This window comes from Bufo bufo, chromosome 2 (assembly GCF_905171765.1).
Source record: "Bufo bufo chromosome 2, aBufBuf1.1, whole genome shotgun sequence".
In the NCBI taxonomy this organism is placed as follows: domain Eukaryota; kingdom Metazoa; phylum Chordata; class Amphibia; order Anura; family Bufonidae; genus Bufo; species Bufo bufo.
In genome coordinates this window covers 579,740,416-579,760,060 of record NC_053390.1, presented here as the reverse complement: position 1 = coordinate 579,760,060, position 19,645 = coordinate 579,740,416, and the positions used below count along the sequence as shown (strand labels likewise).

General features: G+C 44.0%; 2 protein-coding genes across 3 annotated transcripts in view; one reads left to right on the top strand and one right to left on the bottom strand.

The window, feature by feature from the left end:
* MANBA (mannosidase beta) overlaps window positions 1–11,093 on the top strand; it is a 187,631-nt gene extending 176,538 nt beyond the window's left edge. For both annotated transcript variants that reach the window (XM_040418222.1, XM_040418221.1), the window contains exons 16-17: window positions 3,915–4,172; window positions 10,612–11,093. In XM_040418222.1, coding sequence (XP_040274156.1) covers window positions 3,915–4,172; window positions 10,612–10,842 — 489 coding nt within the window. In that variant the 3' untranslated portion in view covers window positions 10,843–11,093. The remainder of the gene's footprint in view (window positions 1–3,914; window positions 4,173–10,611) is intronic.
* A 5,534-nt stretch (window positions 11,094–16,627) lies between these two features.
* NFKB1 (nuclear factor kappa B subunit 1) overlaps window positions 16,628–19,645 on the bottom strand; it is a 139,322-nt gene continuing 136,304 nt past the window's right edge. Inside the window, exon 24 of the mRNA XM_040418220.1 lies at window positions 16,628–16,833. Within this exon, the coding sequence (XP_040274154.1) occupies window positions 16,655–16,833 (179 nt within the window). The 3' untranslated portion in view covers window positions 16,628–16,654. The remainder of the gene's footprint in view (window positions 16,834–19,645) is intronic.

Sequence of the window (19,645 nt, the reverse complement as noted above, 5' to 3'; positions counted from 1 at the left end):
TTTGAGGACTTCGGGCAGCTGTCCAATTTTAAAATAAATCTTGGGAAATCTGAGGTCCTTGGACAGGGAGGAGGCAATGCAACTGATGGCTACCACTCCCTTTGCTTGGCAAAATACTTCCATAACTTATCTGGGTCTGAAGGTGCCGGATGACCTTTCCAAGATGATCTAAACTACCGTCCCCTGCTCAATCAGGTGGTGTCTCAATTGTTTAGAGACAGAATCCCATTTCTGTCGTGGATAGGGAGGAAACACTACCTTACCACTTACATTCTTCTGAAATTCCTATATCTGATGCAGGTCGCTCCCATACATCTACCAGGCTCGTTTTTCAGAAAGTTAGGAGAATGTTCTCTAGGTTCCTCTGGAAGAATGCCCATCCCAAACTGAGATATAGGCTTCTCTCTCTTCCGAAGCAGAGGAGGGTATCGGCCTTCCGGACCTAAAGATATATTATACAGCTATACATTTACAACATTGGCTGGACGTTAATAAGTATATGGGTAGTTCCCTGTCTGCTCTGTTGGAGAGAGATGGAATGTGTAGAACATCCCTGCCTCTCATGTGGTGTAAGCCACGAATACATTTCTCATTGGGTATCACAAATATCCTAACCAAGGGCCTTTTACTAGCCTGGGATATGGAACCATCCGGCTATTGCACCATTCCCTTCCCCTCAAACTCCAGCCTGCTATTTGCCGTACGTGCCTGGGGACTCCCCATCATCTCTACATACTAGGGGTCTTTGGGAACAACTACGCTCATGTCCAATCTCAGTCTTGCTCCACGATGGGAAAAAGTTGGCAAAAGTTTCACAGAAACTCATGGGAACGCCTCTGCAGTTTTTACACTATTCCCATTTTCGTCAGGTTTGCCAACAATCCCTAGCTCTTGGCCCGATTAATAGACAAACCACTGACTTTGAGAAAGCACTGTTCTCTGCCTGTCCTCTTACAAAGGCAATGTCAAAAATATACAAGTTAATTCTTACGCCAGATGCCTCGCAGACCCCTGCGTTTTTATCGGAGTGGGAAGAACTAAATACTACCTTTTCTGACATAGATACTCAGCAGATTCTAAGTAGGTCCCATGGTTTATTGAGGTGTGTTCGTCTACAGGAGAATTTGTATAAAACCATGTCTAGATGGTACAGAACGCCTGCATACTTATACATGAGGGGATTTGTGGAAAGTGTTATTTGTTGGAGATGTAAATCTGATATTGGAACGATATCACACATATGGTGGTCTTGTAATAAGATCAGGTCTTTCTGGGATGGAGTGGAGGGGATGATCGGTAGGGTCTGTAATGCTTCTCTGACACGATTGCTGAACTTGGTATTGTTATGGCAAAATACTCTGTCCTTCAGGCCTTGCAAATCGGAGCTTGCCACATACCTTATTGATACCGTTGTATTGGTTGAGTCCCTCTCAGCAAGAATGGTTAAATAAAGTGGACCAGATATGTAGACTTGAAGAACTTACCTCCTGGATTGAATGCAAACACGAACACTTCTTACGTATTTGGTTACCATGGAAAACATTTAGCAAAATATGATTCTTGTCCTGGGTATTTCTCCCGTCTGAACTTACCTGGGATTAGTGTCAAAGCAATTAACACCATTCACATAACTATTTTTCTTTTATTTCACATGTCGCGGAAACCAACCATTGGGTGTGCCTAATAATCTACCTCATCTCCCGGGGATCCTCCCTGCAATATTGTTCCCTATGTTATTTTTATGTTGTGATTGTTTAGCTTATAAATTACAGTGCAGACTACGATGCTTTACTGCTATGGACTGCCTTCAATTTCCACAAAGGAACTAAATCTCTTGATGGAAGGTCCTGATCACCCACCATAGTCAACAAAACTAAATGGACATAGCGTCACATATGAGGATCCACCTGATCCATTTGGCCACCTGCGTATAGCTATCTTTCATGGTCATGGCTAATTGTACACCGTTATAATTAATAAAAAGAGATTTATGAAAAAAAATTAACTGTGTGAAATATCTGGGAATTGATTTACCAGCGAAACGTAGTGATTTACATAGTTTGAATTATGAGCCTCTAGTAGTGGAAGTTAATAAACAACTTCTCTCCTTTCATAAATTCCCACTCTCATGGATGGGTCAAAATGTTTATCTTACCAATTAATACTGTACAAATTCCAGATGCTGGTCTGTCTATTAACAGACCAGTATATTACGCAGCTGCAAGCTTCAATTAATGCTTTTATCTAGTCTTATAAGAAACCACTAGTTATTTGCCGGCAGCAGATCGTAATTAGACAGCCCGATCTGCCCCCGTTAAATCATGATCTATCAGCATACTGAAAGATCACGATTGCCCGTTGGATGAGCGTTTGCTCATTCTTCGGGTAATTGGCGGCAGTATTACAATGCCGGATGATCGCTAATAAACGTTACTACGAACGCTCGTTAGCAATCGTCTGTTAGAAAATCTGCCAGTGTAATACAGGCTTTACAGGCAATTGCTGAGGAGCAGAACCTACAGCAGTGTCTCTTCTTGTCTGTCAGTGTCTTTGCAGCTCTTATATTCTTCTCCCTGTCTCTTCTGTATGATTTGTTTTTTTTAAACACTTAACTTTAGTAACAAGACAAAGAAAGACAGCCACGGTACATACACACACAGTGAAGAAGTTGTTGCAATAGCCATAATAATTGGTCTAATCGACTTCCAGATGAGGCAGACAAGAGGGGGCCATTGTTTGGCTCTCAGCCACCATAGCAGTCATCAGTATTCGGCGAATGCGCCATGGAGTCACAACGGCTAAGCAGAGAAAGCCCTCTCTTTATGTCAACCACACAGATACTGTAATCATTATAGACCATGGCATCTAAGTGGTTAAACTAACTCTGATACCAGCAGTTGCAGCAAGGTGTCAACTGTATGTTATCTGCTGCAGATGGTGTGTGCATAGCTTCTCAACCCTCGCAATCCACTTGTCATACCCACATCCAGTTATGTCCTTTAGTGGGAAGGGGGTAAAAGGGTTTTCCAAGAACAAGTTATTTCCTATAACCTGGATATGGGCTAATTGTTAGATCAGTGGAGATCAGACCACTTGAACCCCCACTGTCACGAAAACAGGATTCCCGTGCCCCCTGTCTGAATGGAGCAGTAGTTGAGCATGCATGCCACCAGACTATTTACATGTATGAGACTGCTATCTCTGCCAATCCCATAGAGTTTAAGTGGAGCAGCAGTGCATTTCCTCGACCACTGCTTCTTTCAAACTGGGCATGGGACCCTCTTCTCATGAATAGTGTGGGTCCCAGTGGATAAGGGTTAGGCCTCTTTCACGCTACCGGTTTTTTTTTTTGCGTTCCGTATACGGAACCATTCATTTCAATGGTTCTGCAAAAAAACGGAACGTACTCTGTATGCATTCCGTTTCCGTATTTCCGTTCCGTTGAAAGATAGAACATGTCCTATTATTGCCCGCGAATCACGTTCCGTTGCTCCATTCAAGTCAATGGGTCCGCGAAAAAAACGGAACACATACGGAAATGCATCCGTATGTCTTCCGTATCCGTTCCGTTTTTTGCGGAACCATCGATTGAAAATGTTATGCCCAGCCCAATTTTTTCTATATAATTACTGTATACTGTATATGCCATACAGAAAAATGGAACGGAAACACAACGGAAACAAAAAAACGGAGCAACGGATCCATGAAAAACGGACCGCAAAACACTGAAATAGCCATACGGTAGTGTGAAAGAGGCCTTAGCCTATTGTTACCAGAATCCAGTAATACTGCAATGAGTCTAGTTTTTAGACGAGACAAATTTTCGATAGGCAGGGGATGGTTTATGTATGTCCCTTTGACGTCAAGTTGCTGGCCAAAGAGATCCTGTAACTTGTATATTTTATTTTTTTCAGATTAACGTCTACAGATGGGATTCTCTGGTACCTGTCTGTAAAAGGTTGACTAATGAGTTTATTTTAAATGCAAGGAGTTCTGGAGTAATCTATAAAGAATCTATTGCAGAACTGCTCAGTCGATGTGGCAACACTACCAGGCAACATAGTGTGATTGTCTTCTATCTGTTACACAATGGACACATTATTGGTTCAAAAAACTGGCATTTTTTAAGCTCCTTGAAGGAGGCAGAAGGTCTACTAAAATCTAATATTACTGTAAGTACTAATTTAGTGTGTGTGTTTTTTAACATCTCATATAGATGCATCAGACGATAAAGTTGTTGGAAAGAACCCCACAGACTGCTAGAAGAAAGGAGACCCTGGTTCTCCCTTGAGCACTGTGCACATTCTAGCTTTAGTTCGAAGATCTTACCAAGCATAACATTTCAATTGAGGTTACCTTCACCAATTCACCAAGTTCCTGATGGGTCCCTATATAAGAAGTTTTCTAAAACCAAAAATTCCATATAAAAAAAGATGTTATGCTAATTTCTTTGTCATCTTTAGCAGTAGAGTTGTTGTGATACCATATTTTTGATTAGATTTCGATACCATAAAAAAGTATTGCGATACTCAATACCATTCGATACCACGCGAAAAAAGAAATAAAAAAAGCCACATGCATTCCGCATTTTAAAAAAATGGCGACTCGCGCAGTTTTATTTTTTATTTTTCTGTTCCAGCGTTCACCGCATAGATTTTTTTTAGAGGTGGGACGAATCCAATTTTTTTCGAATCCGAATCTGAAAAGGTTCTCGAATATATCGAATCTTTCGAATCTCGAATCCTGTACATAATTGTGTGAACGCACGGTGTAAGAAACAAAGTCAGACCGCGTCAGTTTGTCTGAACCTCCACCTCCCAGTCACGGTCGCACCCTATATGACCGCGATGACCCCTGCTCCTATCACTACAGAACATACAGGGTAATACAGCCACATACCTCTTACATCCAGTGACGTCTCTTTGATGTTCTCTTTCCTCATCTTCTCCTTTCAGACCTTCAGACCAGACCACCATTTTTCAGCCATTTTTCGTCTCTTGAGCTTGACAAAAAAAAAAAAATCTTAGTTTACTACTTTTCCATCATCCTCCCATCTTCTGGACAAATCATCCTAACACCCCCAATACTGTGCCGCTGTGCTTCCCAATACTATACTGCAGAAACAGATAATACCCCTGATAATACTAGTACCACACAGAGCCCCCCATATAAAATACCCCTTCTTTGTGGCCTCAGTAGATGCCCCAATAATGTGCCAATAAGAAGTGGCCCCACAGTGCCACCCAATAATGTGCCAGTAAGTGTCCCCATAGATGCCCCCCTAATCATGTGCCAGTATCAAGTGCGGAGTGCCTCTCTCCTCCCCCCATAATGTGCCTGTATCATAGTGCCACCTCCCCCCATAATGTGCCCGTATCATAGTGCCACCTCCCCCCATAATGTGCCCGTATCATAGTGCCATCTCCCCCATAATGTGCCCGTATCATAGTGCCTCCCCCCAATGTGCCAGTAGTATCATAGTGCCTCTCACCTCTCCCCCTGGCATTCACAGATCCCCCCACCCCATAACAGTGCCATCCACAGACCCCCCCACCCCATAACAGTGCCATCCACAGACCCCCCCACCCCATAACAGTGCCATCCACAGACCCCCCACCCCATAACAGTGCCATCCACAGACCCCCCCACCCCATAACAGTGCCATCCACAGACCCCCCCCACCCCATAACAGTGCCATCCACAGACCCCCCCCACCCCATAACAGTGCCATCCACAGACCCCCCCCACCCCATAACAGTGCCATCCACAGACCCCCCCACCCCATAACAGTGCCATCCACAGACCCCCCCACCCCATAACAGTGCCATCCACAGACCCCCCCACCCCATAACAGTGCCATCTACAGACCCCCCCACCCCATAACAGTGCCATCCACAGACCCCCCCACCTCATAACAGTGCAATCCACAGAGCCCCCCACCCCATAACAGTGCCATCCACAGACCCAGCCCACCCCATAACAGTGCCATCCACAGACCCAGCCCACCCCATAACAGTGCCATCCACAGACCCAGCCCACCCCATAACAGTGCCATCCACAGACCCAGCCCACCCCATAACAGTGTCATCCACAGATTCCCCCATTGCCGCTCCAGTAGTTATAAAATGTGTAATTCTGATTAATAATCATGCTGCCCCCTCTGTCTGTAGTATAACATTCAATGAATCTTACTTACAGGGCTACTGCTATCGTAATGCAGGCCGGCCGGGCAGACGAGCGGCAGCGTCACTGACTGACGTCACCTGCCTGTTTTGCCTGCTTTATGAATGAAGCAGGCGGCGCAAGCAGGTGACGTCAGTCAGTGACGCTGCCGCTCGTCTGCCCGGCCGGCCTGCATTACGATAGCAGTAGCCCTGTAAGTAAGATTCATTGAATGTTATACTACAGACAGAGGGGGCAGCATGATTATTAATCAGAATTACACATTTTATAACTACTGGAGCGGAGGGGTCGGAGCACAGTGAACGCAACGGCCCCCAGCTCCGCCTCCCAGTCCCTCCGACCGGATTCGTTTCAGGCAAATTACGTCGGGATTCGAGTCCACAAATCCAGCAAGATTCGAGGGATTCGTGGATTCGACGAATCCCCCGTCCCATCTCTAATTTTTTTTATACACTGCTCAAAAAAATAAAGGGAACACAAAAAAAACACATCCTAGATCTGAATTAATTAAATATTCTTCTGAAATACTTTGTTCTTTACATAGTTGAATGTGCTGACAACAAAATCACACAAAAATTAAAAAATGGAAATCAAATTTTTCAACCCATGGAGGTCTGGATTTGGAGTGACACTCAAAATTAAAGTGGAAAAACACACTACAGGCTGATCCAACTTTGATGTAATGTCCTTAAAACAAGTCAAAATGAGGCTCAGTAGTGTGTGTGGCCTCCACATGCCTGTATGACCTCCCTACAACGCCTGTGCATGCTCCTGATGAGGTGGCGGACGGTCTCCTGAGGGATCTCCTCCCAGACCTGGACTAAAGCATCTGCCAACTCCTGGACAGTCTGTGGTGCAACGTGACGTTGGTGGATAGAGCGAGACATGATGTCCCAGATGTGCTCAATTGGATTCAGGTCTGGGGAACGGGCGGGCCAGTCCATAGCATCAATGCCTTCGTCTTGCAGGAACTGCTGACACACTCCAGCCACATGAGGTCTAGCATTGTCTTGCATTAGGAGGAACCCAGGGCCAACCGCACCAGCATATGGTCTCACAAGGGGTCTGAGGATCTCATCTCGGTACCTAATGGCAGTCAGGCTACCTCTGGCAAGCACATGGAGGGCTGTGCGGCCCTCCAAAGAAATGCCACCCCACACCATTACTTACCCAATGCCAAACCGGTCATGCTGGAGGATGTTGCAGGCAGCAGAACGTTCTCCACGGCATCTCCAGACTCTGTCACATGTGCTCAGTGTGAACCTGCTTTCATCTGTGAAGAGCACAGGGCGCCAGTGGCAAATTTGCCAATCTTGGTGTTCTCTGGCAAATGCCAAACGTCCTGCACGGTGTTGGGCTGTAAGCACAACCCCCACCTGTGGACGTCGGGCCCTCATATCACCCTCATGGAGTCTGTTTCTGACCGTTTGAGCAGACACATGCACATTTGTGGCCTGCTGGAGGTCATTTTGCAGGGCTCTGGCAGTGCTCCTCCTGTTCCTCCTTGCACAAAGGCAGAGGTAGCGGTCCTGCTGCTGGGTTGTTGCCCTCCTACGGCCTCCTCCACGTCCCCTGATGTACTGGCCTGTCTCCTGGTAGCGCCTCCATGCTCTGGACACTACGCTGACAGACACAGCAAACCTTCTTGCCACAGCTCGCATTGATGTGCCATCCTGGATAAGCTGCACTACCTGACCCACTTTTGTGGGTTATAGAATCCGTCTCATGCTACCACTATAGTGAAAGCACCGCCAGCATTCAAAAGTGACCAAAACATCAGCCAGGAAGCATAGGAACTGAGAAGTGGTCTGTGGTTACCACCTGCAGAATCACTCCATTATTGGGGGTGTCTTGCTAATTGCCTATAATTTCCACCTGTTGTCTATCCCATTTGCACAACAGCATGTGAAATTGATTGTCACTCAGTGTTGCTTCCTAAGTGGACAGTTTGATTTCACAGAAGTGTGATTGACTTGGAGTTACATTGTGTTGTTTAAGTGTTCCCTTTATTTTTTTGAGCAGTGTATTTTAATAGTTTGGACTTTTCTGACGTGGCGATTTGTGATATGTTTATTTATTGTTTATATATTTTATATGTGAAATTGGGAAAGGGGGTGATTTATACTTAGTATTTTGGTGGGTTTTTTAACTTTTTTTTTTCCACTTTTTATTTAATAAATATTTTCCCCCTTAGGGGCTAGAACCTGGGATTTTTTTCATCCCTTGTCCTTTTCACCCTGATAGATCTCTATCAGAGTGAATAGGACTTTACACTGTCCCTGCTGCTCTATGCACACAGCAGCAGGGAGCTGACTATGGCAGCCAGGGCTTCAGTAGCGTCCTGGCTGCCATGGTAACTGATCGGAGCCCCAGGCTTACACTGCTGGGGCTCCGATCAGAAGCTGCCACTGCACCACCAATGAGGAGGGGAGGGGACCCTGTGGCCACCGCCACCAATGATTTAAATTTAATACTGGGGGGTTGAGAGGAGCGGGCGCACTGTGCCACCAATGATTTTTAATGTGGTGGTGGGAGCACTGCACCATCAATGATAATTAACCCTTAATACAGGAGGAGGGTACTGGCAGCAGATCAGCGGCAGTTAACCCCTCAGGTGCCGCACCTGAGGGGTTAACTGCCGCTGATCGCAGCTCCCTGTCAGAGGCAGGGTGCCGGCTATGCGATTCTGCTGCCGGCACCTGCCTCCTGTATTATGTGTTAAAGACGAACTTATATGGTCTAGACTTTAAGTAGCAGGCTACACAGAGCGGTGCCCAGAGATGTCCCAGCACTTACTATTATCCCTGGGCGCCGCTCTGTTCGCCCACCGTGCCCCATTACTGTCTCCTGCTCCATATGCTAATTACTATCAGAGTAATGGGGAGGAGACATCAGCTTCTGAAAAACAACTCCCGCATCCATGCTTTTCTTACCTTTGAATCTGCGAAAATGCTTGTACATGCCCTCATTATCTCCCGCCTAGACTACTGCAACATTCTCCTCTGTGGCCTTCCATCTCGCACCCCTCCAATCTATCCTCAACTCTGCTGCCCGACTAATCTGCCTCTCCCCTCTGCCAATCCCTTCATTGGCTCACCATTGCCCAACTAATTCACTTCAAAGTACTAACAAATACATACAAGGCCATCCATAACCTGTCCCCTCCCTACATCTCTGAACTACTTTCCCGATACACCCCCACACGCGCACACTCCGATCCTCACAATTGCCTCCTCCCACAATTGCCTCCAAGATTTCTCCCGTGCATCCCCCATACTCTGGAACTCGCTACCCCAACATATCAGACTCTCACCTACAGTGGAATCCTTCAAAAGAAACCTGAAAACCCACCTCTTCAGACAAGCCTACAACCAGTGACCCTGCTGCCTCTATACCGCCATGACCAACTTAACCCGCACCTACTGTGTCCTTCTTTTATACCATGTAGATTGTAAGCCCTCACGGTCAGGGCCCTCTCTCCTTCTGTACCAGTTTGTAACTCATCTTGTTTATAATTGGTGCAATTGTCTGTATTATGTATGTGCACCCTTATCACATGTACAGCGCTATGGAATGAATGGCGCTTTAATAATAAATAATAATAATAGTGGGCGTTCCTTCGCGCTGTGCTGTAATTGGACAGCGCTACAGCCAGGGAGAAGGAACGCCCACTAGAGAAGCTGATGTCTCCTCCCCATTGCTCCAATAGTAATTAGCATATGGAGCAGGAGACAGTAGTGGGGCACAGCAGGCGAACGGAGCGGCGGCCAGGAATAATAGTAAGTGCTGGGACATGTCTGGGCGCCGCTCTGTGTAGCCTGCTACTTAAAGTCCGGACCCAGGAAAAGTCGTATCATTGGTGGCGCAGTGCGCCCTCCCCTCCTCCGCCCCTCTCTCCTCATTGGTGGCAGCAGCACAGGGGGGAGGGAGAGACTGTCTGCTTCCTTCACCCCTGTGCTGCTGAAAGAACATGAGCGCGCAGACAGCAGCGTGCTCATGTTCAGAGATACTAGACTGCACAGCCCAGTATCGAAAAAAAATGGAAATCCCGGTATCGTATCGATACCGGGACAAAAGTATCGATTTGGGTATTGAAATTTCGATACCCGCAACAACCCTATTTAACAGAATATGGTAATATTGTTATACAAATACAAAAAGCATTGAGCCATAAAGTTGAGCATAATGGAAGCGGTCATTAGCATTTGGACTATAAGATGCACTGCCATTTTCCCACCATTTTTCAGGGAAAAAGTGCATCTTATAGTCTGTAAAATACGGTAGATATTGACAAAAAATATCATCAAAAATTCTTTAAAAATATGTTAAACATAAAAATATGATTTAAGCAATAGGTTAAGCAATTTTCTGATGACACATTATCTTTAAATTGTGTAATTTGTATTTTATTTTTATTTTTTTCTAAAGGTGTCTATTTCTAAAGATGACACGGCTTATGTGTTCACACTGATTAGCTCTAATCCAGTTGCTTTTGTTTGGCTGGATGTCTGGGACATTGCAGGAAGGTTCAGTGATAATGGCTTTCTCCTGATTGAAGAGAAGACAGTAGTTTATTTCTATGCCTGGGAGCCTACAACTATAAGTAATCTAGAGAAGTCACTCCACATATCCACCATACGGGATATTTATCAACAGTGATGACTCTGTGAAGGGTTACAAAGCCTGGCACTAGAAGCTCTGTTTGAATGGACACAATTTCTAACATTGAATAAAATATTTGGATTGTAATTAATCTTTTTAATACTTTATTGTTTGGTTATGTGCCATAAAGTAAGTTATATTCACTATTGATCCAACCAGTAGTCAGTGCCTAACTTTAAAGGAAATGTGTCACCAAAAATGTTATCTGCCAGTTAAAATCAGATCGCGACACATCCTTTTTTCTAATCTGTTTTTATTTTCTGAATGTAGATTTATTTATTTCCTGAAAATGATTATGGGGGTGGCCATCTTGCCTGAGCTGTTCTTAACAGAATTTAGAAAGCATTAAGAAAATTGCTTTATGGCAGCCACATGGCCATAGACACAATGGTCAGGAGGGGACCTCAATAACTTCTATGGTTGAGTTTTCTAGGCATGCTCAGTGACCTGTGCAGAGGTCATTGTACAAGGAAAGAATGCATAAGCTCTGACAATCGTCTATTGAGAATGGAGGATCCTGTCTTATCTATACACAGATGTGTTATCATAACAGGCAGGATTAGAATGAGTTAGCTTCAGTAAAGTGATCTGTATAAGCCAAGAAATGGCACAGACTACTAGACATAGTGGCCAGTGTAAAAACTGCAGGATTTTATCTCTTTTGTTTAAATATATGGAATACATGGAAAGTTGAAAACAACATCATCAGAAATTCTTTAAAAATATGTTAAACATCATAAAAAATTATTTAAACAGCAGGTCCTTTTCTGATGACACATTCTCTTTTACTAGGGTTTTCCCACCACAAACATTACTGGACTATGAATGTTTCAGTGTGAGGAACATAACTATTGGGTCCCCTCTAAACTTGAGATCATGGTTTGCAGAAGTTAGATGAATGTGCATATGCAGGTTTTCTCCATTATACCCTGTAGGATGTCTGCTTTCAAGACCAGGCTCATATCTCTAGCTACTTCCAATCCCAAGATATGGGGGATTAAAACAGCCCTAACCCTGCTGCGCGAGCTCTGCATTGGCTGAAATGTTAAAGGGGCATTCCAATCTGGGATATTGGGGGGCATATTGCTAGGATATGCCCCTAATGTCTAATAGGTGTGGGTCTGGGACCTGCACCTATACTTAGAACTGAGCCTCCAAAGTGCTGGAGGGTGCACTGCACATGCACAAGTGCCCACTATTCATTTCTATAAGAATGCCGAAAGTAGGCGGCTATTTACATAAGCCCTATAGAAGTGAACGGAGTGGTGGCTGTGCTTGCCATTAATTTCAATGGGACTTCCCAAAAAAGCCAAGCGCCCCGCTGGAGGTGGGACCCACACCTATCAGACTTTGGCGGCATATCCTAACAATATGCCCCCAATGTCCAAGATAGGAATACCCCTTTAAGTCTTTTTCTCAAAGCAGAGCTCAGGCAACACTGTTAAGGGGTTGTTCACTATCTATTACAACCTGCACCTGTACTGGGAACAGCACATACACTGTGCACATTCGCCATTTCCTCTGTTAATCCCTAGTGGAGGCAAATCTAACATGTCCCTTTATGTGGTAATAATTCTGGAATGCTCTTACTAAGGCTACTTTCACACTAGCGTTGTTTTAATCCGGCGTTCAATTCCGACACCGGAACTGCCCGCCGGATCCGGAAAAACGTGTGAAAACGGATTACATTTGAATCCTGATCAGGATTTTGATCACAATGAAAAAATGCATTGGAAAAAACGGATCCGCCATTTATGGACTTTTAACTTTTTTTTTCACATTTTTCGGGTTTAACATGCAAAAGCCGGATCCGATTTGACTGAACACACAGCGCCAGATCCGGCGTTAATGCAAGTCAATGGGAAAAAGACCGGATCCGGCGTTCAGTCAAAGTGTTCAGGATTTTTGGCCGGAGGTAAAAATACAGCATGCTACGTTTTTCTGAAAAGCCTGATCAGTCAAAAAGACTGAACTGAAGACATCCTGATGCATCCTGAAGGACGGACTCTCCATTCAGAATGCATTGGGATAAAACTGATCAGTTCTTTTCCGGATTTGAGCCCCTAGGACGGAACTCAGTGCCGGAAAAGAAAAACGCTAGTGTGAAAGTTCCCTTATCCGAATGATTCTGAGATTTTTGTTTCCACATTGTACTTTATGTTAGCGGTAAATATATTTTACCTTTAAAAAAATAATTTTTTGCCAAAATTAACAGAAAATTAGGAAAAATTCGCAATTTTCTAAATTTGAATTTCTCTACATTTTAAGGCCTCATGCACACCTCCGTATCAGTTTTTGCGGTACGCAAAACACGGATACGGACATGTACGTTCCGTATTTTGCGGATCCACATGTCCTCCGCTTTGTTAGAGATGTCTATTCTTGTCCGCAAAACGGACAATAAGACATGTTCTACTTTTTTTTTTTTGCAGGGCTCGTAACGGACATACGGAAGTGGACAGCACAAGGTATGCTGTCTGCATCTTTTGCGGCCCAATGGGTCCTCATCTGATCCGCAAAGTTGCTGGTACAAAACTTTTTGTTTCTTTTTATTTCTTTAATTCATTCCAGTATAAAATTCTACATCATGAGGTACGCTGAGATAGACATTCTTCACACCTACTCCCCTCCACGCGTACCCCATAATGTACCATTTTATACTGGAATGAATTAAAGAAATAAAAAGAAACAAAAGGTTTTGTACCAGCAACTTGTATGACTTCTCTTGCTCATTCTTTATGTTTTTTTAATATATTTTTTTTAAGGTACTTTGAGGGGCTTACATAATAGAAACCACACATAAATGATCCCATTTAAGAAACTACACCCCTCCTAATTAATCAAAACAAATTGTATAAACTTTGTTAATACTTTAGTGCTTCTGATGAATTAAAGCAAATTGGAGGTGGAATTTAAAAATGTGCCTTTTTGTTGCAGATTTTTCATTTTAATGTATTTCTTCCTGTAACACAGCAAGGGTTAACAGCAAAATAAACCTAAATATGTATTACCCTGATTCTGCAGTTTACAGAAACACCCCATATGTGGCCGTAAACTGCTGTAAGGGCACACCACATGGCTCAGAAGGAAAGAGTGCCCTATGGTTTTTGGAAGGCAGATTTTGCTGGACTGGCACCATGTCGCATTTGAAGAGAACCTGAGGTCCCCCTACAGTGGAAACCCCCAAAAAGTGACCCCTCGAGGAATTTAGTGAGGGGTGCAGTGAATGCTTTAACCTTACAGGTGTTTCATAGAATTAAAAAAAAACAATAGGCAACAGGAGAAAAAGCACCCCAAATGTTGTTACATAATTTCTCCCAAGTACAACAATATCCCCTATGTGGTCATAAACTGCTGTTTGGACACACTGCAAGGTTTAGAGGAGACCACCATGTTCATTTGAGTCCTAGTTTGGTGATTTATACAGCACTGGTCGACAACTGCAGAGGTTATGCGATGAAGTTTAAAAAAAAGAAACCACACCCTTCACAGAATTTACCAAGAGGTGCAGTGATCATTTTGACCCCACAAGCCCTGTGGCAGGGCTCCATAGGAACGTAGTATAATCCCCAGAGACTCCAATGCTAATGCATTGGAGTCTATGGATGAAGTAGTCTAATAGCTGCTTGTTATAGTTCCCTATGGGAACTGTAAAAAAAAACATTAAAAATACACACCATGTGCATCGTCGCATGCAAAAAAGCCCGTACTATTAAAATATACATGCGGGAAAAAAAGTCAAAATGGCCAATTCGCTGTTTTTTTGGCACTTCTCCGACAGAAAATTAAATCAAAAAGTCGTACACACCCCAAAATTGTATCAATGACAAGTACAGATCACCCCGCAAAAAAATCAGCCCTCACACAGCTTCATAAACATAACTACCCAAAAAGTTATAGGGGTTTAGAATATGGTGACAAAAAAAATAAAGGTTTTCAAGGTTTTTATTTATTTTATTCAGTATAAAATTGCAAGAAAAACTATACATATGTGGTATCACCGTAATTGTACTGACCAAGAGAATGAAAGTAACTGGTCAGTTTTACCATATAGGGAACGTTGTAAAAACAAAACCCATAAAACTGCTGCAGAATTTTTTTTCCAACTTCACCCCATTTGGAATTTTGTTCCAGCTCCCCACTATATTGAATGCAACATTAAATGGTGGAATTAGAAAGTACAACTTGTCCCGCAAAAAACAAGCCCTCATACGGCCATGTGAATGTAATTGAAAAATAAAAAAGTTATGGCAGGGAGTGAAAAACCAAAATGAAAAAACCTCCAGTGCTGAAAGGGTTAAACTATCCCTATTGTTTTGCATTACAGAAATCCGATAAATGATTTAATTAATTGCAGCTGGCAACAATCAAAAACTGCATCTAACCACCGCTCGCTTCATCCAGATCCCGCGAGCTTTGAACCAGGCTGTAGGAGGTTGGATGGCTGGGATGGGCTGTAATAGGGCAGTCAGTGGAGGTCCGAGCGAAGTGCGCCGGCCGGCGCATGCGCACTTCGCTATACGAGGCTGCTGCCAGTAGTCCGCACGGGTGCATCAGGATATACCTAGTGCGAAACGCGCGGGATCTGGATGAAGCGAGCGGTGGTTAGAGAGGCAGTGATGACGTGAGGTAGGCGGATCGCATGAAAGGGAGGGCGGCGATTTCAGCTGAGAAGGCGGCGCTGGGCACCTAAATGACATGGCTGAAGCCGGGCACCTTTCACCATGAGACGTCCCCTTGGACACATTTTGAAGTGATTGACAGGTGATATAAATTGCTTTTTTAGGAATATAGAGCCACAGGGGCATTTGATAAACTCACTTTAGGATTCTGTGTTTTACAAGGGACATCGCCATATGTTTAGCTTATAGGGCTCATTTCTGATGACCGAATCCCTTTAATTCCATCATGCAGTACCATCAGGGAGGTGTCTGACTGGTTCCAAATTTAATCTGCAACAGGACAACAACCTCAAACATACAACCACTGTCATTAAGAACTATCTTCAGCATAAAAAAGAACAAAGAGTCGTACAAATGTTGACATGGCCCCCACAGAGCCCTGATCAGAAGATGTTAGTTCTCCAAGATGTCTGAAACAACTTACCCGCCAAATTCCTTCACAAACTGCGTGCACGTGTACCTAGAAGGACTGATGCTATTTTGAAGCCATATGGTGGTCACGCCAAACGTTTATTTGAATTAGATTTCTCTTTTGTTCATTCACTTTGCATTTTGTTAACACTTTTCTATTTTTAAGAGCATTCTTACTTTGTAGCATTTTTTCTACACCTGCCTAAAACTTTTTCATAGTACTGTACATATAGATACAACGAAGAAATATCACAGATCTAGAAGAAACCAGGCTGGCAGGAATTTATAATTTTATTATAAAATGCACAATATAAAATCCTTCTGAAAACATAATATTAGGACGTTAAAACAAAGACCTGAAAATTGTTGCAAGGTGTCAGCCTTGATATGTTCTCCACAGCAATTTGTAAATAATTAAGTAGCAAAACTCGTTACTGGCAATTAACTAAAGACAATGGAAGAATATCCTCATTTTTAATTATTATATTATGTGCAACAAACCTCACAAGGTGCAAACCTCTAAGTCCCTGCTATAGGACTTAGGACATAAGGGAGTGAAACTTAGAAAACTCTTGACATTCATTATCTTTGGTTACATGCTGAAGTGCCATATGTAACAAGTCTATATAATGACTCCAAGCCTGCAGCCTTTAGTGGCTCTAGCGTTTCCAGTGTAAAAGTCACGTTCGGGAAGCACAGTCCTTTCTTACTGAGCACTAATTGTTGCAGATGAGAGGAACATCACAGTCAGAATGTAGCTCTGAGAGTCCAGACCCTACTTTCTGAAATTCACAATGCGAGAGGTTCAGCTTTCTAAAGGAGGTTTCTACCCCGCTGTCACACATGCTTTCATGGTTCTGCTGCTTGTATTCATCAGATGCTGCGGTCACAGAATCTACATAAAAAAGAAGAAAAAAAAAGCTGCTCAGTGTCTCTAAAAGGAAGAATTATTGGGGGAGTTTTATCAAATCTGGTACATGAGGTCACCGCGCTCACCACGTGATGAGCACGATTACGTCATCCAAGGTCCTTTTGCAGGTCCTCAAAAAAGAATAAAGAAGACTATGCCGGCTGCGCGATCAAGTGGATGTGAGTGAGGTGAGTAATTTTTATATATTTTTTTTTAAACCCCTCAAGCAACATTTTACTAAGCATTCTGTATTAAGAATATTTTCCTTTATAACCATGTTATAAGGAAAAATAATACAGTAAATTGACTTTAATCAATTTACTAACATCATCTCCTAGCAACCATGCGTGAAAATCGCATTGCATCCACACTTGCTTGCGGATGCTATGCCATTTTCACGCAGCCCTATTAATTTCTATGGGGCCCGCGTTGCGTGAAAAACGCAGAATATAGAACATGCTGCGATTTTCACACAACATACAAGTGATGCGTGAAAATCACTGCTCATCTGCACAGCCCCATTAAAGTGAATCGGTCCGGATTCAGTGCGGGTGCTATGCGTTCACCTCACTCATTGCACCCGCGCGGAAAACTCGGCCGTGTGAAAGGGGCCTTAGGCCACCAGGATTTGGCCAGCATTTTACACCAGTATTTGTAAGCCAGAAACAGAACCTAAAGAGAAAAATTATCATGGGTTCCTCTTCTGTGTTATAGACCTGTTCCTGGCTTAAAAATACTGACTATATGAAAGTGGTCTTAAAAAAAAGGGTGTCAAAACCTGCATATTACTAAAAGATGATTCTATAAAAGATGAAGTTGTGGTTGTACGGTAAATGTCTCTCTACCTACACACTTTATTACAGTTCACCAAAGTTATGGTCCCAGAAAGGCAGGAAGTGAAAAACCAAAATGATCACTGTTACTACCAGAGAGTTGGAGTCATCTGGTAGTTTCATACCTAATATACGTAAGTTATACAGCAAGGGTGCACAACCCGCGGCGCCCCAGAACCCGCACGGTAGCAGGAGCAGGACGGGTCCCCGGGTGTTGGTGACAGTGGGGGAGTCGAGGAGAAGGCAGAAGCGGTGTATCAGCGCTTCTGCTTTTTCCTTAGATAGGTGAGCGGCGCGCTGTGTAGGGTAGACCCGGCTTGGGGGCAGAGGAATGCAGAACTGCAGGGTCAGGAGACCCTGCTCAGCTCTGCCTGTGTACAATGCCCTCCCAGCAGGCTGGTTTCCCCTGTAACTGGGGCTCCTTTAGATGGCCCAGTTACAGTGGAAATAGTGCAAAAAAAAAGTCTGTGTCCCCAAAGGTCTTTCAGTGATCTCTTGGGGACAAATTATGTGGCAGAAATATATTAAAAAAAATAGGTTAAAAAAAAATTTGAAAGCAAAAATATAAAAAAAAACACAAATAAAAGAAAAAAATAAACAAAATATGATGTGGCAAAAAAAATTGAAATAAAAGAAGAAAAAAAAATAAAAGGAAAAATTTCTAAATAAAAGAGTGTTCACTGTCCCCTAACAGTCTTTTTATGATCCCTTGGGAGACACATTATGTGGCAAAAATATATTTAAAAAATAATAGAAAAACTAGATTTTTGAATAACTTACCAGTAAAATCTCTTTCTCGCTCTTCCTTGGCTGACACAGGAAACCTTGGGTATAGCTCAACTCCCTAGGAGGCGTGACACTAAGTGAAAACTGTTAAGCCCCTCCTCCAGCAGCTATACCCTCAGCCTGGAGAGAGAGAGACTACCAGTTGTGTGTCCAAGTAGTGAAAAAAAGGCAATGACCAACCATGTGAAACCAAACAAGTCAACTACCCGACAGGGGCAACTAAACAGTAACGGTAAACTAGAACGATGGGTGGGTGCTGTGTCCCCCCAAGGAAGAGCGAGAAGGAGATTTTACTGGTAAGTTATACAAAAATCTCGTTTTCTCGCCCATTTCCTTGGGGGACACAGGAAACCTTGGGACGTTCGAGAGCAGTCCAAGAGGGGAGGGACTACAGCCCAAGGCGAAACCACCGGAGGTATCAAGAAACCGCCACCTGCAAGACCAGGCGGCTTAAAGCAGCATCCGCCGATGCATAGGTGTTCACCCTGTAAAACTTGGTGAAGGTGTGCAAGGAAGACCAGGTGGCCGCCTTACACAGTTGTTCAGCCGAAGCCCGATGCCTCTGAGCCCAAGAGGCAGCGACCGCTCTGGTAGAATGAGCGGTAACACCAAAAGGCGTCTCCTTGCCCTTGGCGCGGTAAGCCTTGGCAATAGCCATCTTGATGAAGCGGGCAATAGACACCCTGGACGCCGCCAACCTCTTGCACGGTTCGGTGACCTCCAGGTAAATCTTCAGGGCCCTAACAACATCCAGGCGGTGAAGCTCCCGTTCATGAAGGTGAGAAGGAGACGGACAAAGGGAAGGGAGGACGATGTCCTCATTAAGGTGAAAGGCGGAGACCACCTTGGGGAGGAAGGAAGGAACCGGACGGAGAACAGCCTTATCCTGGTGGAAGACCAAAAGGGGCTCAGTGCAAGAAAGTGCCGCCAATTCAGACACCCGTCGTAGGGACGTGATGGCCACAAGGAAAATGACCTTGCAGGACAAAGGCGAAGAGAGACCCTCCGTAACGGCTTGAAGGGGGAGGACTGGAACGCCGAGAGCACAACATTAAGGTCCCAGGGTGGAATGGGAGAGCGATACAGGGGAACAGAGTGAGCGACCCCCTGGATAAAAGTTTTGACAGGAAGAGGATGAACATCCAGATTTTCACAAAAACCTAGGTAAGACCTGCAAG